This window comes from Schistocerca piceifrons, chromosome 6, assembly GCF_021461385.2.
Source record: "Schistocerca piceifrons isolate TAMUIC-IGC-003096 chromosome 6, iqSchPice1.1, whole genome shotgun sequence".
Lineage (NCBI taxonomy): Eukaryota > Metazoa > Arthropoda > Insecta > Orthoptera > Acrididae > Schistocerca > Schistocerca piceifrons.
Genome location: NC_060143.1, coordinates 402,749,760 through 402,775,932, shown reverse-complemented (window position 1 = coordinate 402,775,932; position 26,173 = coordinate 402,749,760). Strand labels below are relative to the sequence as shown.

The window sequence follows — 26,173 nt, the reverse complement described above, 5'->3', positions numbered from 1 at the left end:
ATTTATAGTTAACTTAGTTAATAAATCATGTTAAAGCAAAATAAACAAATACATTCACGTGAATGTTTCTCATTCACATAGGTATGTAGCATAAGGAATGATACGTGAGTTCAAGAATCACAAATTCGAACAAGACTGTACATGGCGATAGTGCATATCATGTAAGAAATTCAGCAAATACGTAAAAACTAAGTGTTTAGCAACTGTTAAACCTGTAAAAAAAATACCACACTCCAGTCTTCATAGCAGAGGGGTTGTTTGACTGATGACTTCCAATAACAAAGGAGCAAGTTTATTTTACGAATTAACGTCCTCCGGGTATCGATATTTCGGTTTATTTCCGATACGTATCAGAAATAAAATCTAAACAAAAGGAAATACGGAAGATCTGCGTACTTTAATTTTATGTGCCACAGGAATGTTTCTGCATTTATTTAAAAAAGGTTTCGTTTCTTGCTTGTATATTGCTATGTTCCTCGCACGGCGCGTCCCATAAGCGTCTGCACTCGTTAAATTTCTCCAGAAACTCTGTCCCTGTAGTTTCGTCCGCCTGTCATCCTGCCATGTATATGACAGAATTTAATCCCGCGCGCAGTGCCAAAAGACGAACGTTTCTCGGGAGGTTTTCACGACAGCGCTAAACACGGCACAGTTAGGCGGTGTGGTGAGGGGTAGTCTGTCGGGTGGTCCTGCCGTCCCGACAAGGCACTTCAGTTCGTCAGTCAAAGCGGCTGCACACGACAAATTTGTCGGTTGGTTGGTAGTCTGTCGGTACATGAGTATGTCGGTCCTTCACTTTACCCATTTCTGTGTGTGTGTGTGTGTGTGTGTGTGTGTGTGTGTGTGTGTGTGTGTGTGTGTGTGGGGGGGGGGGGGGGGGGGGCGCTACAGGCTCGAACTGCGTGACCGTTACGGTCGCAGGTTCGAATCCTGCCTCGGGCATGGATGTGTGTGATGTCCATAGGGTAGTTAGGTTTAAGCAGTTCTAGCGGACTGATGACCTCAGATGTTAAGTCCCATAGTGCTCAGAGCCATTTGAACCGTGTGTGTGTGTGTTTGTTTATCGATTAAATATTTGTTTCTTTCCAGCAATTTTGGCTTCATTTTACGCACCAAATACTATCCGATGAACGACCAGACTAAAACTTTGATGGAGATGCTTACGTGTCAGGTATGTTGGGGAACGCTGACACAACCCATTTTCAGATGTAAGTTCGAACACCTGATGTGCCAAGAGTGCTTCGAAAAACTCTCGAAGTGTCCCACGTGCCGAGCAACGCTGCGGCAGAAGCTGCGCTCTCTTTCCATGGAACACCTGGCCGATGTTGTGCGCACCCCTTGCGAGTACAGCGAGGATGGCTGCCCCGAGCTGCTCCCGCTGAAGACGAAGCGACGCCACGAGGAGACGTGCGCCTTCAGGCCTAACGCCACCGCCGCGGAATGTCCGCTGCTGTACTCCTGCCCCTGGCTGGGCAGTCGGGCAGCCGTGGAGCAGCACGTCCGCTACGAGCACCGAGACGAGCTGGTCGTGGCATCGGATGGAGCATTCAGGGTCGGGGATTCTTCCATAACAGTCTTAGAGTTCGACATGGCCCTGTTCGTGGTGCGCGCAGAATCTGTCCCAGAGGCTGATTTCACGTCGCATTACGTCCACGTCGGCCACGTAGCACAGGGCTTGCGCGCTGCGAAATCTCGCTACCGCTTCAAGGTGCGGCTTGATCCAGACGGTCCCTTCTACAAAGGACATGTGACGGACTACAGCCAGCAGGTGCAGGATCTGGCGGCCGCGGGCGGTTGCCTCTTCTACGTGAGTCAGGTCGATCAGCCCAGTGAGGTGTCCTACTCCGGCACCATCAAGAAACTGCTAGTCTAGATTTTAATAAAGTCATGTTTGTTCTTATGTATGTTCTCAAACTTCCGTATTTAATTTAAAGCTTACTTGTTTTATTAAAATTCACGTACATTATTACTTATAACACACAAAATAAAAAGTTAAATTTGAACTGTATGACAATTCAGATTATAATAATCTACGTAATGCCTTACGCGACAGTGTAAGTCTCCAGTTAATAACAGAACAAAGTAAATAAATCCTCGTTTTAAATGAAATTTCGCTCCTCGATTTCTACCGAAACCTGGGAAATACTTTCTCATCGACAAGTTACTTGGATCAGAAAGAAGTCAGTTCATCAGCGCACACGATTGCGACCTCGTGGTCAATTTCTAGAAATATGGTATCCATTGTATACTCATCATCGGCTAACGTAACATGATTTCGGAGCAAGATTTGGTGTGTACATTGCCGTGGTTGATAAGGGCACCAACCCATTAGTCATTAAAACTGTTTGGACTAAGACATAAATATCTCAAATATGTAAAAGTGTTTAGAGCGAAACCATTACATACTGACAATGCGGAATACTCATTTAATTGCGTAGGCTTACGCGGCCAGAGTCAGTCGACATAAGTTTTCTGGGTATAGTACAGCGTCATAATGTAAGAAAACTACTGGTAATGACCCAGGGGGAGGCCGCTGCAATCGTGGCCGAAACGTTGGTTTTCCTCCAGCAGCAGTAGTCTACATTATGACGTGGTGCTATACCCATAAAACTTTTGTCGACTACTCATTTATACATATCATTGCACCAGTATCAAGTAGTAGGGAATTTCAGGGTGCGAATATTCAGCTGTTAGAAAAAGTGTGTAAGGATAAGATTTATTCTGTAATTTATCGGTCACTTCAGCATTATGTCGAGTGTGAATCTTTTTTTATAATTCATCTACATCGTACAAGCTCAAACGTTTACAGCGAATTAAGTCTTCGTTCGAACATTTACCACAAGTAAAGGATTAACACGATTTATCAGATAGTGAAACACACTGACTTATGTAACACTCCGATCCGCAGTTTCCATCGACAAAAAATATTTGTTTTAGGAAGCATTACACGGGCGCGTAAAGGGTAAGCAAATAAAACAGACGTCATAAATCTATGATCAGTTTTAGTTTTCATGTGCAAGGTCAGCTTGAGTTCAAAGCGTAGCAATGACCTTGGCCTTTCAGCAGTAACGAGTATTTCCTTTTCTTACGGTGCAGTGACGTCAGATTCTATTTGCCTCGCGCATTTAGTCAGTTACATAACTTTATTTCTTGGTTTATATCAATATCCCTTTCTATCCTGCATTGCGTACACCGCCACCGCCATCGTAGGAAAGGAAAGGCATGACACAGAACTCTAGTAATGTCTCTTATCACTTGACCTAAGGGAATACCCATTACTGTATTGAAGTATTTATTGCCTTTCTATGTAGGAAAAACAACGAAAATTTTGTGTAATATGTGGTTTTCCATATATGAAATATTTTACATGTGTGATATTGATACTTTTCGTACAGAAAAGCTGCTCTAATACCGTAGCCCATAGTAGCAATAAAACGCTGTCGTCCATTTCACGAAGTACGTTACTGCTATCTGAAGTCACTTGAAAAAAAATTTAAGAAAGTTTTATACGGCCTCTGTTTCATTTCTTTTAAGAGTTGTGCATTCACTTCCATAAAACAATCCTTTGTTCCAAAACTATGGAATTATTATTTGCAGTTTCCTATTAATTCTTTACTAAATGTTTCAGTAATACCACAATCTAGATGTAAGAATTTGATCAGTGCTAATGCTTGATAATTGCTATCTTACTTGGCGTGGTTCATGGTAAGTGCCAAAATTTCGGTCTTTTTAGGAGAAATTTTGTATACTTCGTTACAGTCAAGGGCTTTTAGCAACCTTACTAAGTACCGTCCTCTTAATAATTTTAAAAACTTTGTTCGCCTCTAAAAAGAAAAGTACTTACACAACCCATTTTAAGTGATGAGCTATGTTACTAAGAAAACACATTTCCTCATTTGCGCTTGAAAACTGCTTCAGTGCTTCCACCATAACAGAAGTGTTTGGATGAGAATGGACATAGTTGTAGAAAGCCTTACCCCGTCACATGGACTGCGCACTCAAACGTCAGTTTAGCGTGCCAAGTTTCTGTTATAGTGTGGGAAAAGCACGAGAGTCTTTCCGAGAGCGCAGAGCGGTATCAAGCATGACAGAAGTTCTGAATTCGCGTTTGAACATAGAGCAGTCAGATGGATGAGCGCCACTTAACGTCATGTGCATGCCATCTCTTTCAGTACTAAATCTGGCGAAGCAATATTAGCTTTCAGTGGAAGACAATATTTCGTGAGTTTTACGTTACAATTTACGTCCTATGAACATACACCCTTTCAAAGAAACATCAAATCGTGGCTCTCGCGAAGCTCCGTCGGTTATTGGTAAGATTTGTTGTAACAAAAACACGGGAACTTCACATTGGTGGTAAAAGAAAGTTCGAATCATATTCTGCGTGTTACGAAAGTGGTTTCAAGGCAAAGGAGCACTTAAAATCAGGTTTTCCATAAGATTTGTTACAATTAAAATTAGGTAATAACATGCCTGCGGTTAAACGATTCAGAACATAGTAAAATAAAAGTTCAGCGTAATTTAATGAATAGACGGTAATAGTTAAAAAGTGACTGTGTGACGGGCATGGGCCTCGCTATGTCGAAATATTTTTATTCACTTCCGCATTTTCTGACCGATGGCCCTAGTTGTCTGGTCCCTTCAATCCCACAATCCAACCTTCACGTTTTCTAATAAGTTCTGAGACTTTCTTGGTTTAATAGAAATTGAATGCATACTGTAGGTTACGTAAATATTAGTTTCTCTCTCTCTCTCTCTCTCTCTCTCTCTCTCTCTCTCTCTCTCTCTCTCTTCCGTTTCGTGGTTAACTCCCGTATTTCACGTGCTCTAGAGATTTTGTTACTGAATAGAAACAGTTATCACGTAAAAATTACTTCGGGTATGAGAAAAAGTACCACCACAGCTATATTTTGAGAATGTCTTTATTCTGTCACACGACTAGTTGCGGCGACACATTGCGGCAATCCTCAGGCCCCACCTCTGCCAAGAGTATTTCATTTACCTGGCGCAGTTCCCTTGCTAATAAAACACTTGGGTTATCATTCATCAGGATTCTATACTCACCACCGTAGAATACAGAATCTGCGTTTAATAGAGCTAATGTAATAATTTTACGCCTGTCAGTTTCGTAAACAAAATGTTTAGTGAGCCAGATACTGGTGACAACTTCAGCTGGAGCGTGTTGTGATCAGATACAGGACGCTGCGGCACATACGGCATACGCAGAACCAGTGTCGTTTCTGACCGTTCAGCAGTACGGTAGAGATAGTCATTTCGTGCTACGGCGGCTTTACTCGTCACAAAACTGAGCGTGTAGACATTTCGCTCCAATCATGTTATCGACAGATACAGCCCTTTCAGTATTTTTAACGGCTGTCACTGCAACTGCAGAGCGTACGGGGATCAACCATGAGTAGGGCTAGAGAGCAATAGGCAGACTGCCCGAGCAATTAGGTGAAAACAGGCGAATTTAAAGTGCCTCGTCTGGCGAGGGCGCCTGTGAGGCAGGCAACCGCGCGACACAGACGGGCGGAAGTTTTAATGAACTCTGCAGTCGACAGGGATGGGGGGATCGCACGCAGGAAGGCAAAACTCGCCTGTTCTCGATTCTGCTCAATCGCCGTATCGTATAGACAGCCTCCAGCGTTAAGTACTGTTCTTTCCCTTGCTGGTCGTTGTCCGAACCTGTGACTGTTCCCTACATTTGGCAACGCAAAGTATTGTACCACAGTAATGTGCACCTAAAGTACATAACACTTGTTATGGCCTGTTATTGTCATGTTGCAAAATTTCTGTCAATTAGGTCCATGAGCGCAAATCTACATGTTGTTGCTGTATTAATGCAATTTTAAACGTAGCAGATAGACCCGTGAACATTTTTGACCAATTAGAAAAAAGAACAGTGCGTTAAAATGATCATGTTTGATTAAAGAATTTGCAGACTCCAATCTACAGTCGGACGTGTCTGCTTGGTTGATGGTTTCGTGTATTAAGCATTTAGTACCGTATCAGTAATCACCGCCTCACAATTTAATCTCTCAAGAAAAAGTTTCAGCAGAAATGATTTAACATTATTCATCTTTCCTCCAAGGAGTTCCGCCGTATTCTGCCTCGGTTTGGCTCCCTCATTTGTGGTTACCTGTACGAAGATTCTGTACATTTACAAGGAAGAGACCAATGATAGGCTACATAATTCGAGTGAGACATTGATTTTATGTATCACATGCACACAATAATAATCCACGATATCGTACAGTGATCTTAAGACTAGATACAGAAACCACGACAGTCCTCCATTGGGTAGCTGTCGCCATGTCCTGATTTCTGGACCACTTATTTAATATCCTACCACAAAGGTGCGTCCAGCTGTGTTGTATACTCTGCCGCCATTGTTGGGCATTAGTTGCTGTAATTCCTCAAATAAAACTATACAATATAAATACCACACACATCCAAACATAGGACACAGGGTTCTTTATTGGCTCCACACTGTGTGAAAATAAACTACTTCTGTCACGCATTATTTCTTTTGTGCACGTTTTGCAGTTTATCATGGAGACTACTTTCTTAACTGCTTGCAATATTTCGTACAGTTTAGGACATTGGTGCCTATAAAAAACAATCCTTAAGAAAAAGGAAAGCACAAGATTCTTACAAAATCCTTCCTCGAAGGTAGGTTCAATTTAATCCAATAATATGTATGCAAAGGAGACGAAGCTTTTCATCTGGTCTGTTACATGTTCACTGGGACACTACGTCTTAATTCTACATACTAATTGAATCAGTTACTATGAAATGGTCGCAAGTCCATAAAACATGATTTTGAGATATTCAAAGAAAACTGTTTTTATGCTTAAATCGTAGAAGACAGGAAGTACTTGAACTTTTTTACTCAGGTGTACATGGAAACCATTAAATCTAAATCTTCAATCATCAACTTTTATTTTCGCTTTCTTCAGATTATTCTTTTGTCTTGGATTCATGACCTTTATGAACCAAATTACAGTAAATAGTAAAACTATAAAATTTTGAGAATATATTAATAAACAGAAAACAGTATTTTATTAATGATTATCACAAATAAGCATTGTTGCAACATTTTCTGTTTCACACTTTTCTTCTTCAGTTGTTGTAGGCCAAGGGAATAGATCAATATAGTTTTTATGGTCTCTGGGATGTACTGTTCGTTTTTTATATCGTTCATTTTAACTTTGTTCATAGGACATTTCACTCCATGTACTAAGGTTTTGGGGGGTCTATTTGCTAGGGGTTTAAAAAGTCTGAGTTTTGAGTCAGTCGATCAGTGAATGATTGGGCTACTAATACCACTGGGTTGTGGCTGTCATACTCACATATTGTATGTGAAACTGGCGTCGAGTTTAAACGAACTGTCTTTTCCCATTGTTTCTAAACTCTAGGAATTGCATTTAAAGAGATCTGGCCACCAGTCCTTACAGTTCTTAAAAATGTTATCAAGGTAGTTGACAATGAATGAGTTTTTTTATTGGTAGCATGAAGAATAAGTTCAATATATTCTTTCACAGTGTAAACTTAACAGTTCGTCGTAAATTTCTTTTTATATCCCCTAACACCCTATTAAAAGGTAGGAAAGTGTGTCCCCAGAAAGGAAAGCATTAAAAATTTTTCAAACGTACTAGGTACAGGAATGTTCTGTCCTTCGTAGTTAATGTACGCTTTTCCTCCAAATCTAGCTTTCTTTAGTATTTGTTTATATTTATCATACAGTCCCCCTTAATCATCCCAACAACCACCACCACCTATTTATCAATGCCGTATCAATTTCGTCTTATGCGTATTACCTTCATTTGTGTCAATGCTCTCTTTTTCTGATTAAATTGCCAGTACTAATGAAAGAAGACACAAGATTTGTCTTAGAATGTGGTGCCAACAATAGATCATGAAATCGGTACTGGAAAAATTTCATTCTTGCTAATGTAGGGGCATAAACTATAGGCTATTTCCGGTGATTTGCAAAATACTCCATAAATCTGAGATGTAGTAGGTGAACTAAGAATTTTGGCAACGACACTATTGGCTTTAAAGGCAGAAACTCGTGACCTTATCAACGCACACATGCGTCTACAGATAGAGCATGCAAAAGTACTGAAATCTGAATTTGTGAAAAATTGGTCTCATGACCTTTTCATGATAACTCATTCAATTATATTAAGATTCTAAAAAGTGAAATTTAAGAATTTTTATTATTTCCTGTAGCTAAAAATTCAGTTCTCTACGATTTAGTTGAAGCTATCGGTGATAACTCCATACATTTACAACGGCGTAATCAACACAGTAAACTATTTCGAAAACATGTATTGTAAGCTAGTATAATAAGATTTTACTGAAGTTGTTTGGAAAAGCCATCGACGAACTGTTGGACGACAAGCGGCACAGGTCAGTTGACTGCAGAAGTAATTTATTACTTTAGAATCAGTGCTGTTACATTAAACGTCTCTTCCTAATGACACGCAATTCTTTGCATTTATAACCTAGTAGAGGTCAAAGAAAGGAACAAGGTAGTCAAAAATGGTGTATGGGAAGTTCATGTTACTCTTTAAGGTTTCACAACTGTCTGTCGAGCGGGTACATTAGCTGACTTATCGTGAACCGTAAGGGAACTCCAGCAAACTTCAAAGTTAATAGAAGAAACGATACATACCCCTTCCTTCTGTTCTGCATATGTCTGGTTTGTAAAGGGCTGAAGTGGTGACAGGTGTGCTTTAGACAACAGCACTGCTGATTCACTACAGAGCTAGTTCATTTTTACGACATGGAAGTAACATAGTTCTTCCCATCAGCTTTTCTGAGCGCTGTGATTACCATAGTAGTCAGCCGTATAAGGGTAGAAAGAACGTTACTGTAACGTTTAATGCTGGGAGATTACGATACAACGCTCGTCACTGTATGCCCTTCAAAGACGCTAAATGATATCCATTAAAATTGCATTACTAGGAAGGACATAAATACCAAAATTCTATTTGTGCGTGTATAGTATAGTACAAGAAATAAATATCTAGATGGTTTGTGGACATAATGGTCAGAAATTTAGTACGGAAATCAGCCGTATGGCTGCAACATTGCCTTTAATCCGACTGCGCGACAGTTAGAGCTTCGATGACAATAAGGGGACATCATTCCACGATACTTTAACTCTGCCAGTTTGTGAAGTTTGGTGTCTGACGAGTGATGGAGTGCCAACTAGTGTTCCGTTGTCGGATGATGCATGAACGAAGACGGTTCCCAGGTAGCTCTGAACAGCAGAATTTATTTCCCGAACGAAGCAACCAGTAAACGTGAACAACAGAAACAATCTCTACACAAGTAATTGGCTTCATCCGATAATACTGTAAGCGAATACAGTTCTACTAACATGCAAGAGAAAAGTTTGTCACCATCAATTACTCTCCAAGGTCGGAATCGGTGTGGCGATCGGTGGTATACTGGGGTTTTATTCACCCGGTAGTGCTCTATCGATGATTCGTTTACTCGGCGGTAGACTCCACAGTACACTCTACCGGAGAGTTTCAGGCGACAGTCCTGTATAGGCTACCTGACGTAGGGCTACCAGGGAACGGCCGGCGTCACGTGGCTTTGCGGATGCGAAATAGTGCCTGCTTTGTCCACTGATCGTGGCGCTTTCCATACTGCAGCGGCTGGCTCATTGAAGTTGAACTGTCTCAGCTGCAGGTAACTGACACGACGGCAACCCGCGGGACCCTGCTGTAAGGCGGCTGTGCCGGAGGTATATTGCCTTGCTCTTCCCTTCGGAAGAAGATAGCGCAGCCATCTCGAACCGTAGGCGACGGCCTTAGTGGAGGCGAGAGCCAAGGACATGACACCTCCAATCTTTCGAATAGCAATGACCAGACGCTTTCATTAGATTAAAGTTCTGGAGAAACTGCCGGTCTGGTTAGTGCTCGAATAAGCTCTGTAGAGGTAAGTGAAATCAGCGTGGACAGTTAGGTTACGCACAATCTAAATGTCATAGATATCTCGCAGATAGCGAATACCCACCCGTCGTTGCACTTGAGAAGTGTCACGGCTGTTGTTGAAATACCAACCGTACGAACTAAACTTTTTGTTTATCCATTGATCCAATACCATCATTTCACATTCTAGTTCCGTGTGTCAATGATTGTAATCCGACACTTTTTTTTATTTGACGTATCACCAAAATGGTAGTGTGTGAACTTTCAAAAGATTACACAATAATTTATACATCATATCACACAATCAACTGTAATATATAACGATTTGATGCAGTCATTGACTTACACTATAAAACTTCATTGTGTTCAGACACTTTCTTCTCGGAGAGACCGGTCTTCCACTCGACTGACAGATCACTGCGAAACTCCAACTGCGCGCAGTTGCACCCACTCGCGGCGCTCCTAAACGTCGAAGTCACGCCAGTGGGCCGCGAAGCAGATTTGAATGCGAGCCAGCATCATTTCCTTCCTAACTTACTTTTACATATAAAAATTAGCTGATTAGTTTTAACATTTCTGACAGCATTTCCCTAAACACGCAACATCCGCGATTGATAACTGGTTTGGTACTACCGTCATCAGAGATAAGCGTGAATAAGAACGAAGTCTACGATAGAAAGCTTTGTGCCAATACATTTCGGTCATCATATATCGACAGCTATGGTTCTTTCAGTGTTTTTAACGTCCGTCACTAAATGCATAGAGCTATAGATGCCAGTCTACACTGAATGGCCAAAGAAACTTCTACACTTGCCCAGTATCGCGTAGGGCCCCCACGAGTACGCAGAAGTGCCCGAAAACGACGTAGTATGCAGTTCACAAATGTCTGAAGCAGCGCTGGAGGGAACTGACACCATGAATCCTGCATGGTTGTACGTAAATCCGTAATAGTACATTGGGGGGGGGGGGGGGGGAAGAGATCTCTGAAGAGTACGTTAGAAGGCATCCCAGATATACTCGATAATATTCATGTCTGGGGAGTTTCGTGGCCAGCGGAATTGTTTAACTCAGGAGTGTCCCTAGAGCCACTCTGCAGCAGTTCTGGACATATGGGGTGTCGCGTTCTCCTACTGGAATTGACCAAGTCCGTCGAAATGCGCAATGGACATGAATGGATGCAGCTGATCAAACAGGTCCTTACGTACGTGTCATCTGTCAGTCATATCTAGACGTATCAGGGATCCAATATCACACGCCCCACACCACTACAGAGCCTCCACCAAATTGAACAGCCCGTTGCTGACATGCAAGCCCCATGGATTTTTGAGGTTGTCTCTATACCCGTACACGTCCATCTGCTCGATACAATTTGAAACGAGACTCGTCCGACCAGGCAGCATGTTTCCACTCAGCAGTTCAATGTCGGTGTTGACGGGCCCAGGCGAGGTGTAAAGCTTTGTTTAGTGCAGTCATCAAGGGTACAAGAGTGGGCCTTCGCCTCCGAAAGCCCATATCGATGATTTTTCGTTGAATGGTTCGCACGCTGATACTTGTTGATGGCCCAGCACTGTCACGTTGAACGATTCTCTTGAGTCGTCGTTGCTACCGTTCTCGCAGGATTTTTCCGGCCTCATCGATGTCGGAGATTTGGTGTTTTACCGGATTCCTGAGATTAACGGTACACTCGGAAAAAGGTAGTACGGGAAAATCCCCACTTCATAGCACCTCGGAGATTCTGTGTTCCATCGATTGTGCGCCGGCTTTAACACCATCTTCAGACTGAATTAAATCTTGATAACCTGCCATTGTGACAGCAGTAACAACTGCGCCAGATATTGTTTTATGTAGGCGTTGCCGAGGCAGCGTCGTATTCCGCCTATTTACACATCTTTGTATTTGAATACCCTTTCCTATACTAATTTCTTTGGCGCTTCAGTGTATATGGAGTACGTCTGAGAGAGGAATACGAAAACACTCCGGTCGATAACGTGAAGATAGCCCCGTGTGGAAAGAAACAGGCGAATTGAAAGTGCACTGCTCGGTGGAGGCTCCTGTGATCCAGGCAACCGCGTGGACAGACGGGTGGAAGTTTTAATGAACCCTGTAGTCGACGATGAGCGGCGGATGGTGAGGGGGACGGGGAGGAGGGGGCGAGGCGAGAGAGAATAGCACGCTACAAAGCAAAACTCGCCTGTTCTCGGTAGTGCTAAATAGCCGGAACATATCGACGGCCGCTGACGTTTAGCCCTGCTCTTTCTCTTCCTATTCGTTGTCCTGAACTGCGACTGTTCCCTACATTCATCAGCGTAAATTAATGTTAGCACAACGGTGGTCAACTGAAATAAATGATAGCTATTATCTACATCTACATCCAAGCCACCTGACGGTGTGTGGCGGAGGGTACATTGAGTACCTATATCGGTTCTCCCTTCTGTTCCAGTCTCGTATTGTTTGTGGAAAGGAGGATTGTCGGTATGCATCTGTGTGGGCTCTAATCTCTCTGATTTTATCCTCATGGTCTCTTGCGAGATATACGTAGGAGGGAGCAATATACTGCTTAACTCCTCGGTGTAGGTATGTTCTCGAAACTTCAACAAAAGTCCGTACCGATCTACTGAGCATCTATCCTGCAGAGTCTTCCACTGGGGTTTATCTATCATCTCCGTAACGCTTTAGCGATTACTAAATGATCCTGTAACGAAGCGCGCTGCTCTCCGTTGGATCTTCTCTATCTCTTCTATCAACTATCTGGTACGGATCCCACACTGCTGAGCAGTATTCAAGCAGTGGGCGAACAAGAGTACTGTAACCTACTTCCTTTGTTTTCGGTTTGCATTTCCTTAGGATTCTTCCAATGAATCTCAGTCTGGCATCTGATTTACCAACGATATACTTTATATGATCATTCCATTTTAAATAACTCCTAATGCGTACTCCCAGATAAGTTATGAAATTTACTGCTTCCAGTTGGTGACCTGCTATATTGTAGCTAAATGATAAGGGATCTATCTTTCTGTGTATTTGCAGCTCGTTACACTTGTCTACACTGAGATTCAATTGCCATTCCCTGCACCATGTGTCAATTCGCTGCAGATCCTCCTGCATTTCAGTACAATTTTACATTGTTACAACCTCTCAATATACCACAGCATCATCCGCAAAAAGCCTCAGTGAACTTCCGATGTCATCCACAAGGTCATTTATGTATATTGTGAACAGCGATGGTCCTGCAACATTCCCCTGCGGCACACCCGAAATCACTCTTACTTCGGAAGACTTCTCTCCATTGAGAATCACATGCTGCGTTCTGTTATCTAAGAACTCTTCAATCCAATCACACAATTGGTCTGATAGTCCATATGCTCTTTGTTCATTAAACGACTGTGGGCAACTGTATCGAACGCCTTGCGGAAGTCAAGAAACACGGCATCTACCTGTGAACCCGTGTCTATAGTCCTCTGAGTCTCGTGGACGAATAGCGCGAGCTGGGTTTCACACGACCGTCTTTTTCGAAACCCATGCTGATTCCTACAGAGTAGATCTCTAGTCTCCAGAAAAGTCATTATACACTAACATAATACATGCCGGATGCCGTCATATTACATCACAAAATCTCCGTAAGTTAGGTCGATGAACTCCAATCTGCGTGTTATTTCTTGCCATATGAATACAAATTATTTATATGGCATGTAGGCTTATCAGTATTTTTCGCAAATAAGGAAAATACAAGGATACATTATAATCAGGAGCAGGAGAATCGTCTGTAATATACCCTCCTTCATTGTGCGTTGCTGATTGAGTCTCATTTCTGAATTTATCATCATGCATTGAGTAGCATAACGTTCAACACCACCGGCCTTTTCCCCCTTAAGCAAAAATTTTAGGGGAAATGAGTTACGGACATTTCCCTCTTTACTTCATACAGTACATACCTATCCTGTTCCTATTTAAGTCTGAGTCATCCGTGGTCTTGTGAATTGTAGTTCAGTACTTAGAATTCCTTCTGTCATCCTGTCTATACGTTCGAACCATTTTTCTGTATTTTTTTTTCTTTATTAATTCCTAAGCTGAACAAAGTCCTAACTCGGCTCTACAGCTAAGGCTAGAAACTTAAACGTGCCTGATAAATTTCATTTCAGTTGCCTGTATATGCGTTTCTTCTTTCGGTTGTTTGTTGCCTATTGAGCTTACCAATTGAGGTGTCAGGTCAGAGGGGTGTTCTGAACACAACTTCAACACAAAGCAGCTCAATAGGCTGTGGAGAGGAAGGGGTAGGCTAGCAATAGAACAGTTAATCACCATTGACTAGACACTCATTTATTGAACACGTAAGTCAATTAGTACAAATTAAGAAATAATATTCTTTTCCTTTAAGTGTCTCAAACATTTAAACAGGCACATAGCAGCGATCAAAATTTCAGCGATCAAAATTACATAATCCTCAACAACCATATTACATCCAGGACATTTAAGATTAAACAGTAATATATAACATCAGAGAGCTGCAGTCCCAAGTTTTAAACAGCACGTTTCGGATGGACTGCACTGCAACAGTACAAGTCCCTCAGAGGATCTCCCCACACAGGAAGTTATTGCCGCAATCGACAACATAACATCATTCCATGTACAGACCTAAAACAAACTAAAGGCTCTCTTAAGTTTGGTACAGTTAATTCCCTTTCAACATGTGGTGTGCGTACTGTAAGACCTTCGGTACACACACCATCAGATTATTTGACTTTTAGCCCTAACGAAGTAGGCGAGTGTCAGCAATATGTCTCGTGGTCTTATCGTGGCGTGTTTACCTTCTGCCGTTAGGTCAGACGATAAAAATGCCACTTGCACGCTTAGAGTAGCAGATTGACGGTGACCAACTTTAAACAGAACTTTATTAATTTTCACACACATTTATTAAAATAATAAAAAAGCATAGACATTACATAACTTCATTCTGGATGCTGTTTACAATTGACAATCTGAAGTTACTTTGGTCTTGGTACGTTAATCTTATTCTCACATATCTGATACTTGACAAAGTGTCTATTCATTTATCTTCATGGCTACGTACAGGAATGTGGTAATCTTACTAGGTGCAGACTGAAACTTGACTATAGACTGGTACAGACTAATGCAGACTGACTAAACAGAGGTCTGTACACTCGTTATAATACCTTGTGCGTTCATGTATCACTGCACGAGTCTGATCCGTGAGGAGAAAAGGTTCTACGTTAGCAATAATCTAATTGGCTGCGTTACATATTAATACACAGATCGGCGGAAGCAGAATTTGGTCCGTCTCTAAGGCAGCGCCATCTCGTAGTGCGGAGATGGACGAGCGCTGCGCCTGCGCTGTTGTGCTTAGCGGGGCGCGCTCTAGTTCGAAAGTTGTGTACGTGCTGACTATGCAGAACTATGTACACAACGTAACATACATCATAAGTCTAGCCCTAGGACGGCACCAACATCCCGCAATTAAGCATGCGAAAAACTACAGTGATGTACTCATCACATATCCTTACAAAATCCAAAAACAGAGAGCCGGCTCCCCAATAGCAGAACATTTAACCACGCGCAGCGTGCGGGATACTGATCTCGCCCTTAACCTCAACACCAGTTCAAATACTACTCAGCCTACAATCTTGAACCACCATACACATTCCGTCAGTTACTGCATAGAAAGCCAATGTGATAGGCAAACAGACCAGCATATGATAAAAGCTTAAGCAATTTCCTTACTAGACAACCCTTATGAATAGTAGCTGTAATTTTTTTTAAACGTGAGCACACCCACAATCAAAAGACAAACAACGCCAATCATAAGGACAGTAGCACGTAAGCAAGTAGCAATGGTAACTTCTGCTTAGATTCGCTACAAATCAGCGCGTGATTTAACACACCAGCGAACAGTCTTTACAACATAACCGTCAATATAATAGCAAATTACTCACACGTGTACTCCCCCCACGATTTCGATTCGCAAAGCCATAGACAAAATGTGGAGAACGTATCACTTAGACCAACATAATGATGCTCCCTCAGTTACCCCAAATAACTGACTCCATTAGTTGCATAGCAAAGGACCAGACCTAATGAAACCACCACAGCTTTCGCCTCTAAATTGTCACAGTACAAGTGAGACTCAATCACAAATGTAATTTTACATCACCAGTTCCCGTATAGTCAATACAAGCGCCTGATTTTCACCCGTTTATAACAGCACGCAGCAACCTCGTACGGAAAAGAGCGTAGACACAAGCTCTTACCAATTCTCTTCTCCGAAAGCAGCCACCGCAACTCTCGGGAACCACTGGGACATCCAATGCAGAAATCATTACTCCTTCACACAAATTACAGGACGCCCGCTTCCCGCTGCTTGCTATGGCGCCTTCCATTCAGAGCCAACTTGTATATCTCCATGCGATAGGTCCGGTCCCACACTCGCTATGTCAACCCGACAACCGTCTTCCACCACAGCCCGCAGCACACGCCCATAGGACCTCGCCTCGTTACCCCTTCTCGTAGGCCCCAGAGGGCGCTGCTTACCGCCCTGACCGTGGCAGGAAAGATAAACCACCAGAGTGGCACTATCGATACGAGCCACCACGGCTCACCAATATTTTCCTTATATCAATGTCACTACTCTGTTCTGCGAAAGTAGGCCTATCTTATTACTTAGATAGGATGTACCATTTGGAATTCTTCAGTTACCTAATGTTAGAGTTCACAGCATAGTAAAATTAAATGATTAAAAAGTAAATCAAATAACGATCTCAACTACCTTCTCGGTCAAGATACGATTAAGCAACTAATGACGATAAACTAGTTTCTTCCACTTTACAGACCTAAAAAGGATCTAAAATTCTTTGAATTATATGCTTGGAACCTTAGTATGTTTACGTCCTCGAACTCTAAACTTCAGTTACAGGGGAAAGATCCACCCAGCGTGAAAGGGTTTAAGCATTTGTGATCCGAGATCGGGAAAACTTACTGAGTAAATCTGCAATTTTCTGCGATAGTTGCCTTTGAAGATAAAATCTGCGATGGTCTTATCCAAGTCTTGTTTCTCTCCACAAATTAACATTTTGAGCCCTCTGTTGTCCCCGGTTAGGTGTGTTCAGTCGCCTTGTTCTCACAAATATGGACGCCACAAGATTACTGGAGAGGACGAAGCAGAAGGGTCGAAACATCGACTAGTGAAGAAGAAATTTGAAGAGAAATAGAGAACATGGTGCTGCCTGGTGGATTTTACCCTGGATCTTCGTCCAGTGGTCTGCATATTGATTTCACACCAGTCGCCAAAAGCCGTGTCGTGACCACTGCACTGTCATACTCACTCACACTTTTAGAATCTCTACATTTCCCTCTAAACGAAAATGTGCACAGGCAAATCACCATCCACAAAAAGTTTTTGTTGGTGTTTTACACGTTATAGACGGAACGAGAACTCGTGTCCATAACAAGATTTTCACTTCGACACAAAAAGAACATTTAGAAAAACTAGGCTAGTTATTCTGTCCGGTTAAAAGGCCATTTAAAATCACTTCCTCGTTAATATAAAGTACTTGTTTTTAGCAACATTCAGAAGCTCGGGACTCATTTTTCGTTTTAATGGAGACTATTCAAAATGAAATTCCAAAACATAAACGTCATGGTTTACTGATAATCGCTTAGGTAAATCAGATGAGATGACATTTTATTTGACTTTAGCTACTGTGTCATGCATATAAAATACATACATGTAAAATTATCACTCACAATATCTTAGTTATTTGAGTGACTAGGTGCAGATTTCTCAACATTAATCCATGGGATAGCAGTAAGCACTCTTTTGATTTCTGGACCGCTTATTTCATATCCTGGCACAGTAGGGAATTAGTTTCAGTTATTTCTCAATTACGTAAAACCGTCCAAAATAAATGGAAACACATCTAAATATCCTAACCTCCATTTCCTTTCACTTGTGTCATGTTAACGCTTCAGAGTGTACCACGTGTACTCCTGCGCTTTGTCTCTTCCGTATTGATGATGTGAGCATTAAATTTGAACACTTACTTAAGCGCAGTCCATACGACGAACTGTAGCAACATAGATAAAAGAATTAACGACTATCTGAAAACTTAAATCTTACACCGGTCCGGTGCGACATTTTATCCAAGTTGTTTCGAAAAGCCATCTACGAACTGTTCAGTGAACCAACCTCCACTGCCCTGTTGCCTATTAAAAGGAGTTCAGCGCTCCCCAGTTGCATTGTGGCTGCGACATTACAGAGTTTTTAATGATACTCAACTACACTTATGACCTCGTAAACGTAAACGGAAAAACAAACTAGTCATTCCTCAAAATTGAGAAGAAATAAAAGAACCTGTTCATATAGAACAAAAAGAAAATTAGCTGTATTTTACTCGTAGAGGCACTACGCATGTCTGCTGTGCGATTATTTTAATTGAATTACCTCCTCCAGAGTAAACAAGCTGTATCAAAGCTTCAAGGGAAACAGAAAAGGATGTTACACTACACATCTTCCTTTTATTCATTATGTGTCCCACCCGTGGAAGGCTGCCACCACGTGGGGTGCCGTGTTTAGTGTAGTACAATCCGTATGACGGCTGAGGTATTACAATCTAATAAGGCACGTTGGTGAAAGTCGACCACTGGTTCATTTTCAGACTCGGAAAACTAGTCATATAGCGGCCTGAAACCTTATAATGTAACCACTGGAAGCTTACAACGGATCAAAGAAAAAGCTCCTGATCATATACTCGTCAAACGTATACTTAAAACCGCCGCATCAGGAAGCATAACCAAACTAACGAAATTTTGTTTATTGTGCATACACAGTATATTAGGAAGAATTCATTACTAAATTTGTAGATGATTTTAGGTACACAGAATACGAAATTCAGTACAGAGATCAGCCGTATTTGGCTGCAACAGTGTCTCTAACCCGAGTGCGCACCACGACAGACTGAGCTTTGATAACAAATAATGGTACATCAGTCCATTATAATTCAACTGTGGGGTAGTTATCGATCTTAGTGTTTGGCAAGTCGTGCTAATCTTTCTTGTTCTCATGATCAGATGTTTTGAGGTCGATAGTCGAATACCCTCTGTATCGAGGTGAGACGCATAAGCAACGTGCAGTCATAAAGATCTCGCAAGTAGGAGACACACGCCGGCGCTCCAGACATTTCCAGTGTCGATATGGTAGTTGTTTTGCTACCACCATGCCCATTTCCTTACTGAAGGTAGGTGACGTGGTTGGACGATCCTACACAGTAGAGCAACAATATTTCTCTCTTAGGGAGCTAGGAGCATGGAGTCGTAGCATCCGTTGGGTGTAGATATCCTGAACCCATTGATTCCAAATTCACGTCACTGTCATGCGACCCACCTTTCAAACTCTTCGATTCTCTTCTGTTCCAGTTTTCAGCTGTCCATGATTTACTAACATCCAATCCTGTGGTCCAAACATACGTACTCAGAAATTTCCTCCTCAGGTTGATATATATCAGTTGACTTCTTTTGGTCAGGAATGCCTCCCCCCTTTTTCAGTGCTAGTCACCTTTTTATGTCCTCATTGCTTTGTCCATCGTGGGGTATTTTGCTTCCAAGACAATAGAATTCTTTATCTTCATCCGCTTAGTGATCACCAATTTTGATGTTAAGTTTCTCGCTGCTCTCATTTCTGCTACTATTCATTACTTTCGTCGTTTCTCATCACTCCAAATCCACATTCTGTATTCATTTGACCATTCCATTCAACAAATTCAGTAATTCTTTATCTTTGCTGAGTGTAGCATTGTCATCATAGATATTCTTTGACAGTGAATTTCAATCCCGCTACTGAACACCAATGGCGAAAGACTAAAACCCTGTTTCATACCGTTTTTAATACAACAATTTCATTCTTGGTCTCCCAGTCTTGTACCTACCTGTTGGTTCTTGTACAAACTGCATATTACCCTTCTGTCTCTAAAGCTTATCCCTGTTTTTCTCAGCATTTCGGAAATTTCGCAGAATTTGACATTGTCGAATGCTTTTTTTTGGGTCAACACATCCAATGAACGCGTCTTGACTTTTCTTCGGTCTTGTTTACTTTATCGAGCCCTACGACAGGAATACCTCTCTCGTGCCTTTACCTTTTCTAAAACCAAACTGACTCTTATCTAACAGATCCTCTGTTCTCTTGTCCACTATACTCTGAATTATTCTTGTCAACAAGTTGGATGTATTAGTTGTCAAGCTAATTTGGCGATAATGCCCGCACTCGTCATCTCTTGTTATCTTCTGAGTTACGTGGACGATATTTCTCCGAAAGTGTCCTGGTTCGTCTGCAGTTTCGTAGATTCTACACAGAAACTTCAATAGTTGCCACTTCATTAAATGATCTTATAAATTACAAAGAAATGATATCTATCCTTTCTGTTTCATTTGATCTCAAATCCTCAATTGTTCTTTTAAAAACTGACTCTAATACTGGACCTCTTATGTATTCCATATCGACTCTAATTCCTTCTTATATCGTTTCATCAGACGAGATCACCCGCTCCCCTACTTCTTTCATAGAGGATCAATGTACTTTTTCCACCTATCCGCTCTCCAGAGTTTAACACTGCGCTCTTAATATTGTCATCCTTATTTTTAATTTCACGTAAAGTTCTTTTGGCTTTTCTGTATGCTAAATACATCCTTCCAATCCTCATTTCTTTTTCTATTTCTTTACATTTTGCCAGCATCCAGTTCGCTTTGCCTCCCCTGCAAATTTATTTATTTCATTCCTAAGTGATTTAAATTACTGTGCTCCTGTCTCACATGAACATTCTTGTACCTCCTTCTTTCGTCGGTCAGCTGAAGTAATTCCTCTGTTACACAAGGTTTCTTCGTATTTACCTGTAATGTACCTGTGTAAGTCTGTCCGACGTTTGTAATGCTCATCTTATGGGTGTCCATTGAACTGCCTACTCTGACATACCTTATCTCATTATCTACACCCTTGGCGGACTTCAAATCTCATCACTCCCCCGTGTTTCACGTCCGACGTCCTTCCATTCTTTTCCGAAAAAGTCTCTACAACTTCAGTCGACTCTTCATAATTATTAAATTGAAATCTGAGTGTATATGTGATCCTGGGTTCACCTTACAATCAAAGATCTGAATCAGAGTCCCTGCCTGATCGTCAGGTAATTCATCTCGCATCTACCGTGGTTCTGGGTCTTTTCCAAGCATACCATCTATTACCATCTGAAATTTCTTGTCTTTCTCCTTTCTCATTCCTACAGCCTGTCCCATAGTCTCCTGTAATACTTTCTTCCGGTCCTTCCCCTAAAACAGCGCCCCCCCCCCCCCCCCCACATGATACTTAAATTTTCGTCTCTCTTTACATATTGAATCACCTATTCGACATCCTCAGATACTTTCACCGTCTTTTTATCTTCTGCTTACGACATCTGAGTGTATACATTAAATATCGTTCTCGACGTTTGTTTGCTGTCTAAACTGTGAGAACAATTCTGTCAATGATCTGTTCACAGTAGCTCAGTCTGCGCCCTACTTTCCTATTCATAATGAATCCTACGAGTACATCTGCTATTTCGTTTTCTGCTGCCTTTGATATTAACCAGTATTCGTCTGATCAGAATTGATCTTCCTTCCATTTCACTTCAGCGACCACCCTAAATCTAAACTAAGTCTTCGCATTTCCCTTTTCAGATTTTATAACTTTCCTACCACGATTAATCTTCCGACATTCCACGCCCCGACTCGTTGGTTATTTAATCATCTCCTCATAGTTACCTCCGTCTTGGCAGTTCCCAACCAGAGATCCGAATGGGGGACTGGTCCGCAATCTTTTGGCAATGCAGAGATCATCATGACTCTTTCTCAATTATAGGTCACATAAAAAGAAATATGTGCATCACCTCTCCGAGAGTTCCGGAACCTATAGAGAAAATTGGAATATAGATCAACGTAAACATCATTTCTACCCTCCATTGCTCATGAAAACCACACATTGTGTGTTGTACCAAGATACAGCGAGACCTTCAGAGGTGGTGGTCCAGATTGCTGTACACACCAGTACCTCTAATATCCAGCAGCACGTCCTCTTGCATTAATGCATGCCTGTATTCGTCGTGGCAAACTATCCACAAGTTCATTAAAGCACTGTTGGTCCAGATTGTCACACTCTTCAACAGCGATTCAGCGTAGATCCCTCAGAGTGGTTCATGGGTTACGTCGTACGTAAACAGCCCTTTCCAATCTATTCCAGGCATGTTTGATAGGATTCGTGTCTGGGGAACATGCTGGAAACTCTAGTCGAGCGATGTCGTTATCCTGAAGGAAGTCATTCACAAAGTGTGCACGATGGGGACACAAATTGTCGTCCATGAAGACGAATGCCTCGCCAATATGCTGCCGATATGGTTACACTATCGGTCGGAGGATGGCATTCACGTATCATACAGCCGTTACGGCGCCTTCCACAACCACCAGCGGCGTACATTGACCCCACATAATGCGACTCAAACACAGCAGAGAACCTCCACGTTGCTGCACTCGCTGGACAGTGTGTCTAAGGCATTCAGCCTGACCGGGTTGCCTCGAAACACATCTCCGACGATTGTCTGGTTGAAGGCATATGCGATACTCATCGGCGAAGAGAACTTGATGTCAATCCTGAGCAGTCCAGTCGGCATGTTGTTGGACCCATCTGTACCACGCTGCATGCTGTCGTGGTTGCGAAGATGGACTTCGCCATAGAAGTGGGGAGTGACGTTGTGCATTATGCAGCCTATTGCGCACAGTTTGAGTTGTAACGAGTCCGGTGGCTGCACAAAAAGCACTATTCAACCTGATGGTGTTGCTGTCAGGGTTCTTCCGAGTCATAATCCGTAGGTAAAGGTCATCCACTACAGTAGTAGCCGTTGGGAGGCCTGAGCGAGGCATGTCATCGACAGTCCCTGTCTCTATGTATCTCCTCCATGTCCAAACAACATCGCTTTGGTTCACCCTGAGACACCTGGACACTTCCCTTATTGAGAGCCCCTCCTGGCACGAAATAACAATGTGGATGCGATAACATCGCAGTATTGACCGTCTAGGCATGATTAAACTATAGGCAACACGAGCCGTGTACCTCCTTCCTGGTGAAATGACTGGAACTGATCGGCTGTCGGATCCCCCCCCATCTAATAGGAACTGCTCATGCATGGTTGTTTACATCTTTGAGAGGGTTTAGCGACATCTCTGAACAGTCAAAGGGACTGTTTCCATGGTACAGATACACAGTCAACGTCTATCTTCGAGTTCTGGGAAGCGGGGTGATGCAAAACTTTTTTTGATGCGTGTATTATGTGTCTTTAGTGCAGTGGGTTTCATTGCCTTCTGAATACTCTTGCCGTTGATCGTTGCAGATTCTTCCACCATTAAGGGGCAGTTCCCACCATAAGGACAAGAGACCACATTGAACCTTTGTTACTCCTCCGCCCTCTTTGGCAAGCCCGTTGGCAGAACAAGGGTGACTTCTTATGCCGGAACTTCAAAACTTAACCAAAGGCTAGTGTCGAGCCGCGCGGGATTAGCCGAGCGGTGTGAGACGCTGCAGTCATGGACTGTGCGGCTGGTCCCGGCGGAGGTTCGAGTCCTCCCTCGGGCATGGGTGTGTGTGTGTGTGTGTATGTGTTTGCCCTTAGGATAATTTAGGTTAAGTAGTGTGTAAGCTTAGGGACTGATGACCTTAGCAGTTAAGTCCCATAAGATTTCACACACATTTGAACATTTTTGGCTAGTGTCGAAACCGGGACCAATAAAATTTTAGTTACTGGTCGGAGAAGACATTGATTTCGGCATTAAGTCTGGGCGGACGTCATATGACACAACTTCAAGTTCATCGTTGAATATTTCACCAAGTTTTGGGCACTCAGCCCTCTGACCGAACACGCTGAGCTACCGTGGCGGCAAACATTAGAGCATCGCTCTAAGTGTAAAAACCCTCTAAACGTGGATTTCCCCCACTTAAACCTGTCTTCTGCGATAAGTTGCATTCGTACATTGGTCCGGAATTCAAACTAATCTTCCCTCTAAAATTTTTCCATTCTTCTGTAAGTAATTTGTGTCAATATCTGATTGATTTGGTAGTATTCACATCTTTCAGTAACGGCTTTGTTTAAAATTGGAATTCTTACATTCCTTCTGAAGTCTGAAGGTATATCGGCTGCCTCATATATCATGCACAGCAAATGGAATAATTTTTTCATGACTGGCTCTCACAAGGATTTCAATAATTCAGGGGAATGTCGTCTATTCCAGAGTCCTGTTTACGATTACGTCTTTCAGTGCACTTTCAAATTCTCCTCGAATCTCCCACCTCTTCTTCACCTCTTCTCTTTCTGTAACACTAGCCGAAAGTTTGTTGCCCACATGTAGAACCTCTGTATGATCCTTCCGTCTTTCAGCTTACCCTTTTTTTGTTTAACATTGAATTGCCATGTGAGTTATGAACATTCATACAATTGCTTTTCTTTTCTCCAAAGATTTCTTTAATTTTACTATAGGCGATATCCGTCTTTCCAATAGTTACACTTGCTCCTACGACTTGCCTTTGTTCTCTAGCCATTCCTGCTTAGTCATTTTGCGCTTCCTATCAGTCACATTTTTATACTTCTGTATCCCCCATGCCTGGTTCATTTGCGATTTCTAGTAGGCCTTGTCTTTTTAGTCGTGTGATCCTCTACAGCCTTCCCCACTTTATCTTTCAAAGCTACTCATTCGTCATATGCCGTATTCCTTTCCCCCGTTCCACTTCAACGCTGCATAATGCTCCCGCAGTACTCTCGACAACCCCTGTTTGCTTCAGTCTGTCTTGGTTCCATATGCTTAACATCTTAACTTTTCGCTATTTCTTTAAATTTCTTTACTTTTGGTCTAAGTTCATGAGCAATAAATTTTGGTTAGATTGCTCGTCTGCCACTGTAAATGTCTTAGTTTACAAGCTGGTTTAGATACACTTGTCTTCCAATTATATAATCAACCTGATATCTTTCACTGTACGCAGATCTCTTCCGCTTGCACAGACATCTTTCATGATTCTTAAACAAAGTGTCAGCGATGATTAAAGTATGCTCTATGCAAAATCCTATGGTTTCAGCTTCCCCTTTAGTTCCTTTCCACTGTTCTCGTGCTATTTTTACTTTTCTTATTTATCCTATTCCCGAGTTCCCGTCTCACAATAAAATTTTCATGTCTCTTAACTATCCGATTAACTTCCCTGACCTCATGTAAATATTCCTTCAATTGCTTCTTCATCTGAGGAGCTAGCTGGCATACACTCTCGTACCGCTGTAGTGGGTTTTCACTTCACATCGATCTTGGCTGCGATAATTCTTCCACTTTGCTGTTAATAGTGCCTTCCTATTTTTTGCGTGTTTTTGTGCTAATAACCCTGTACTGACCAAACGAGAGGTGCTGTCCTTCTTGCCACCGCGCTGCAGTAATTCCTGCTGCATGTAACTTCAACCTACTCAATTCCACTTTTAAAGCCTCTGATTCACCCACCCACTTAAGGGAACTAACATTCCGCGCTCCAGTACGTATGATGCCAGTTTTGTTTCTCACGATGATAACACCCTCCTGCTATGTCCTCACCCGGCGATCTCAGTGGGGAACCATTTTCCATCCGGAAAATTTTAGCCAGGAAGATGCCTTAATCATTAAACCGTACAGAAGTGTTACATGCCCTCGAGAGAAAAAAACATCATGGATGTGGAAACCCGGATTGAAATTTGTTTCAGCGCGTGGGAGGGTAAGACAGATCAAACTGGGGGTCCTCAGTGTACCAGTCATTTAATGCATTGCACGGAGGTGATCCACATCTGATTCACCTCCTTTTTCGTTGGCAACCACACTGTTTGACAAGCTTTTCCTTTCTTCAACAGTTAACATACAAGTACAACGATGAAGGTGTTTCTCCGTTGTGACTGTTTTTGTGAAATATGAAAAATAAATGATTCTAAAGACAGCTAGCTTAAATGGAGGTTAAAGGAATAGGCATATACATCAGAAAAAAATTCCAGCCTTTGCAAATCCTAGTTAACGCAATTACATTAATTAAATATTTACAGGTAAAGCTGAAAAGCGATTCGAAGTTGTATCAAAAACAAATGCCAATTTTCGGATAGGTCGGACGAAGTACTACAGTTTTTACACAAACGTGTGGCACATTTGCT

At 42.1% G+C, this 26,173-nt stretch overlaps 1 protein-coding gene across 1 annotated transcript; it reads left to right on the top strand.

The window, feature by feature from the left end:
- The first annotated feature begins 1,225 nt into the window (after positions 1-1,225).
- LOC124803350 (E3 ubiquitin-protein ligase sina-like) lies at positions 1,226-1,873 on the top strand. Its single transcript, XM_047264535.1, has one exon. It carries the CDS (start codon positions 1,226-1,228, stop codon positions 1,871-1,873), a length of 648 nt encoding a protein of 215 aa, XP_047120491.1.
- Positions 1,874-26,173: the final 24,300 nt, after the last annotated feature.

Excerpts from the sequence above, each read along its gene's own strand:
- LOC124803350 (XM_047264535.1), top strand. The coding sequence starts at position 1,226 with ATGTGCCAAGAGTGCTTCGAAAAACTCTCGAAGTGTCCCACGTGCCGA.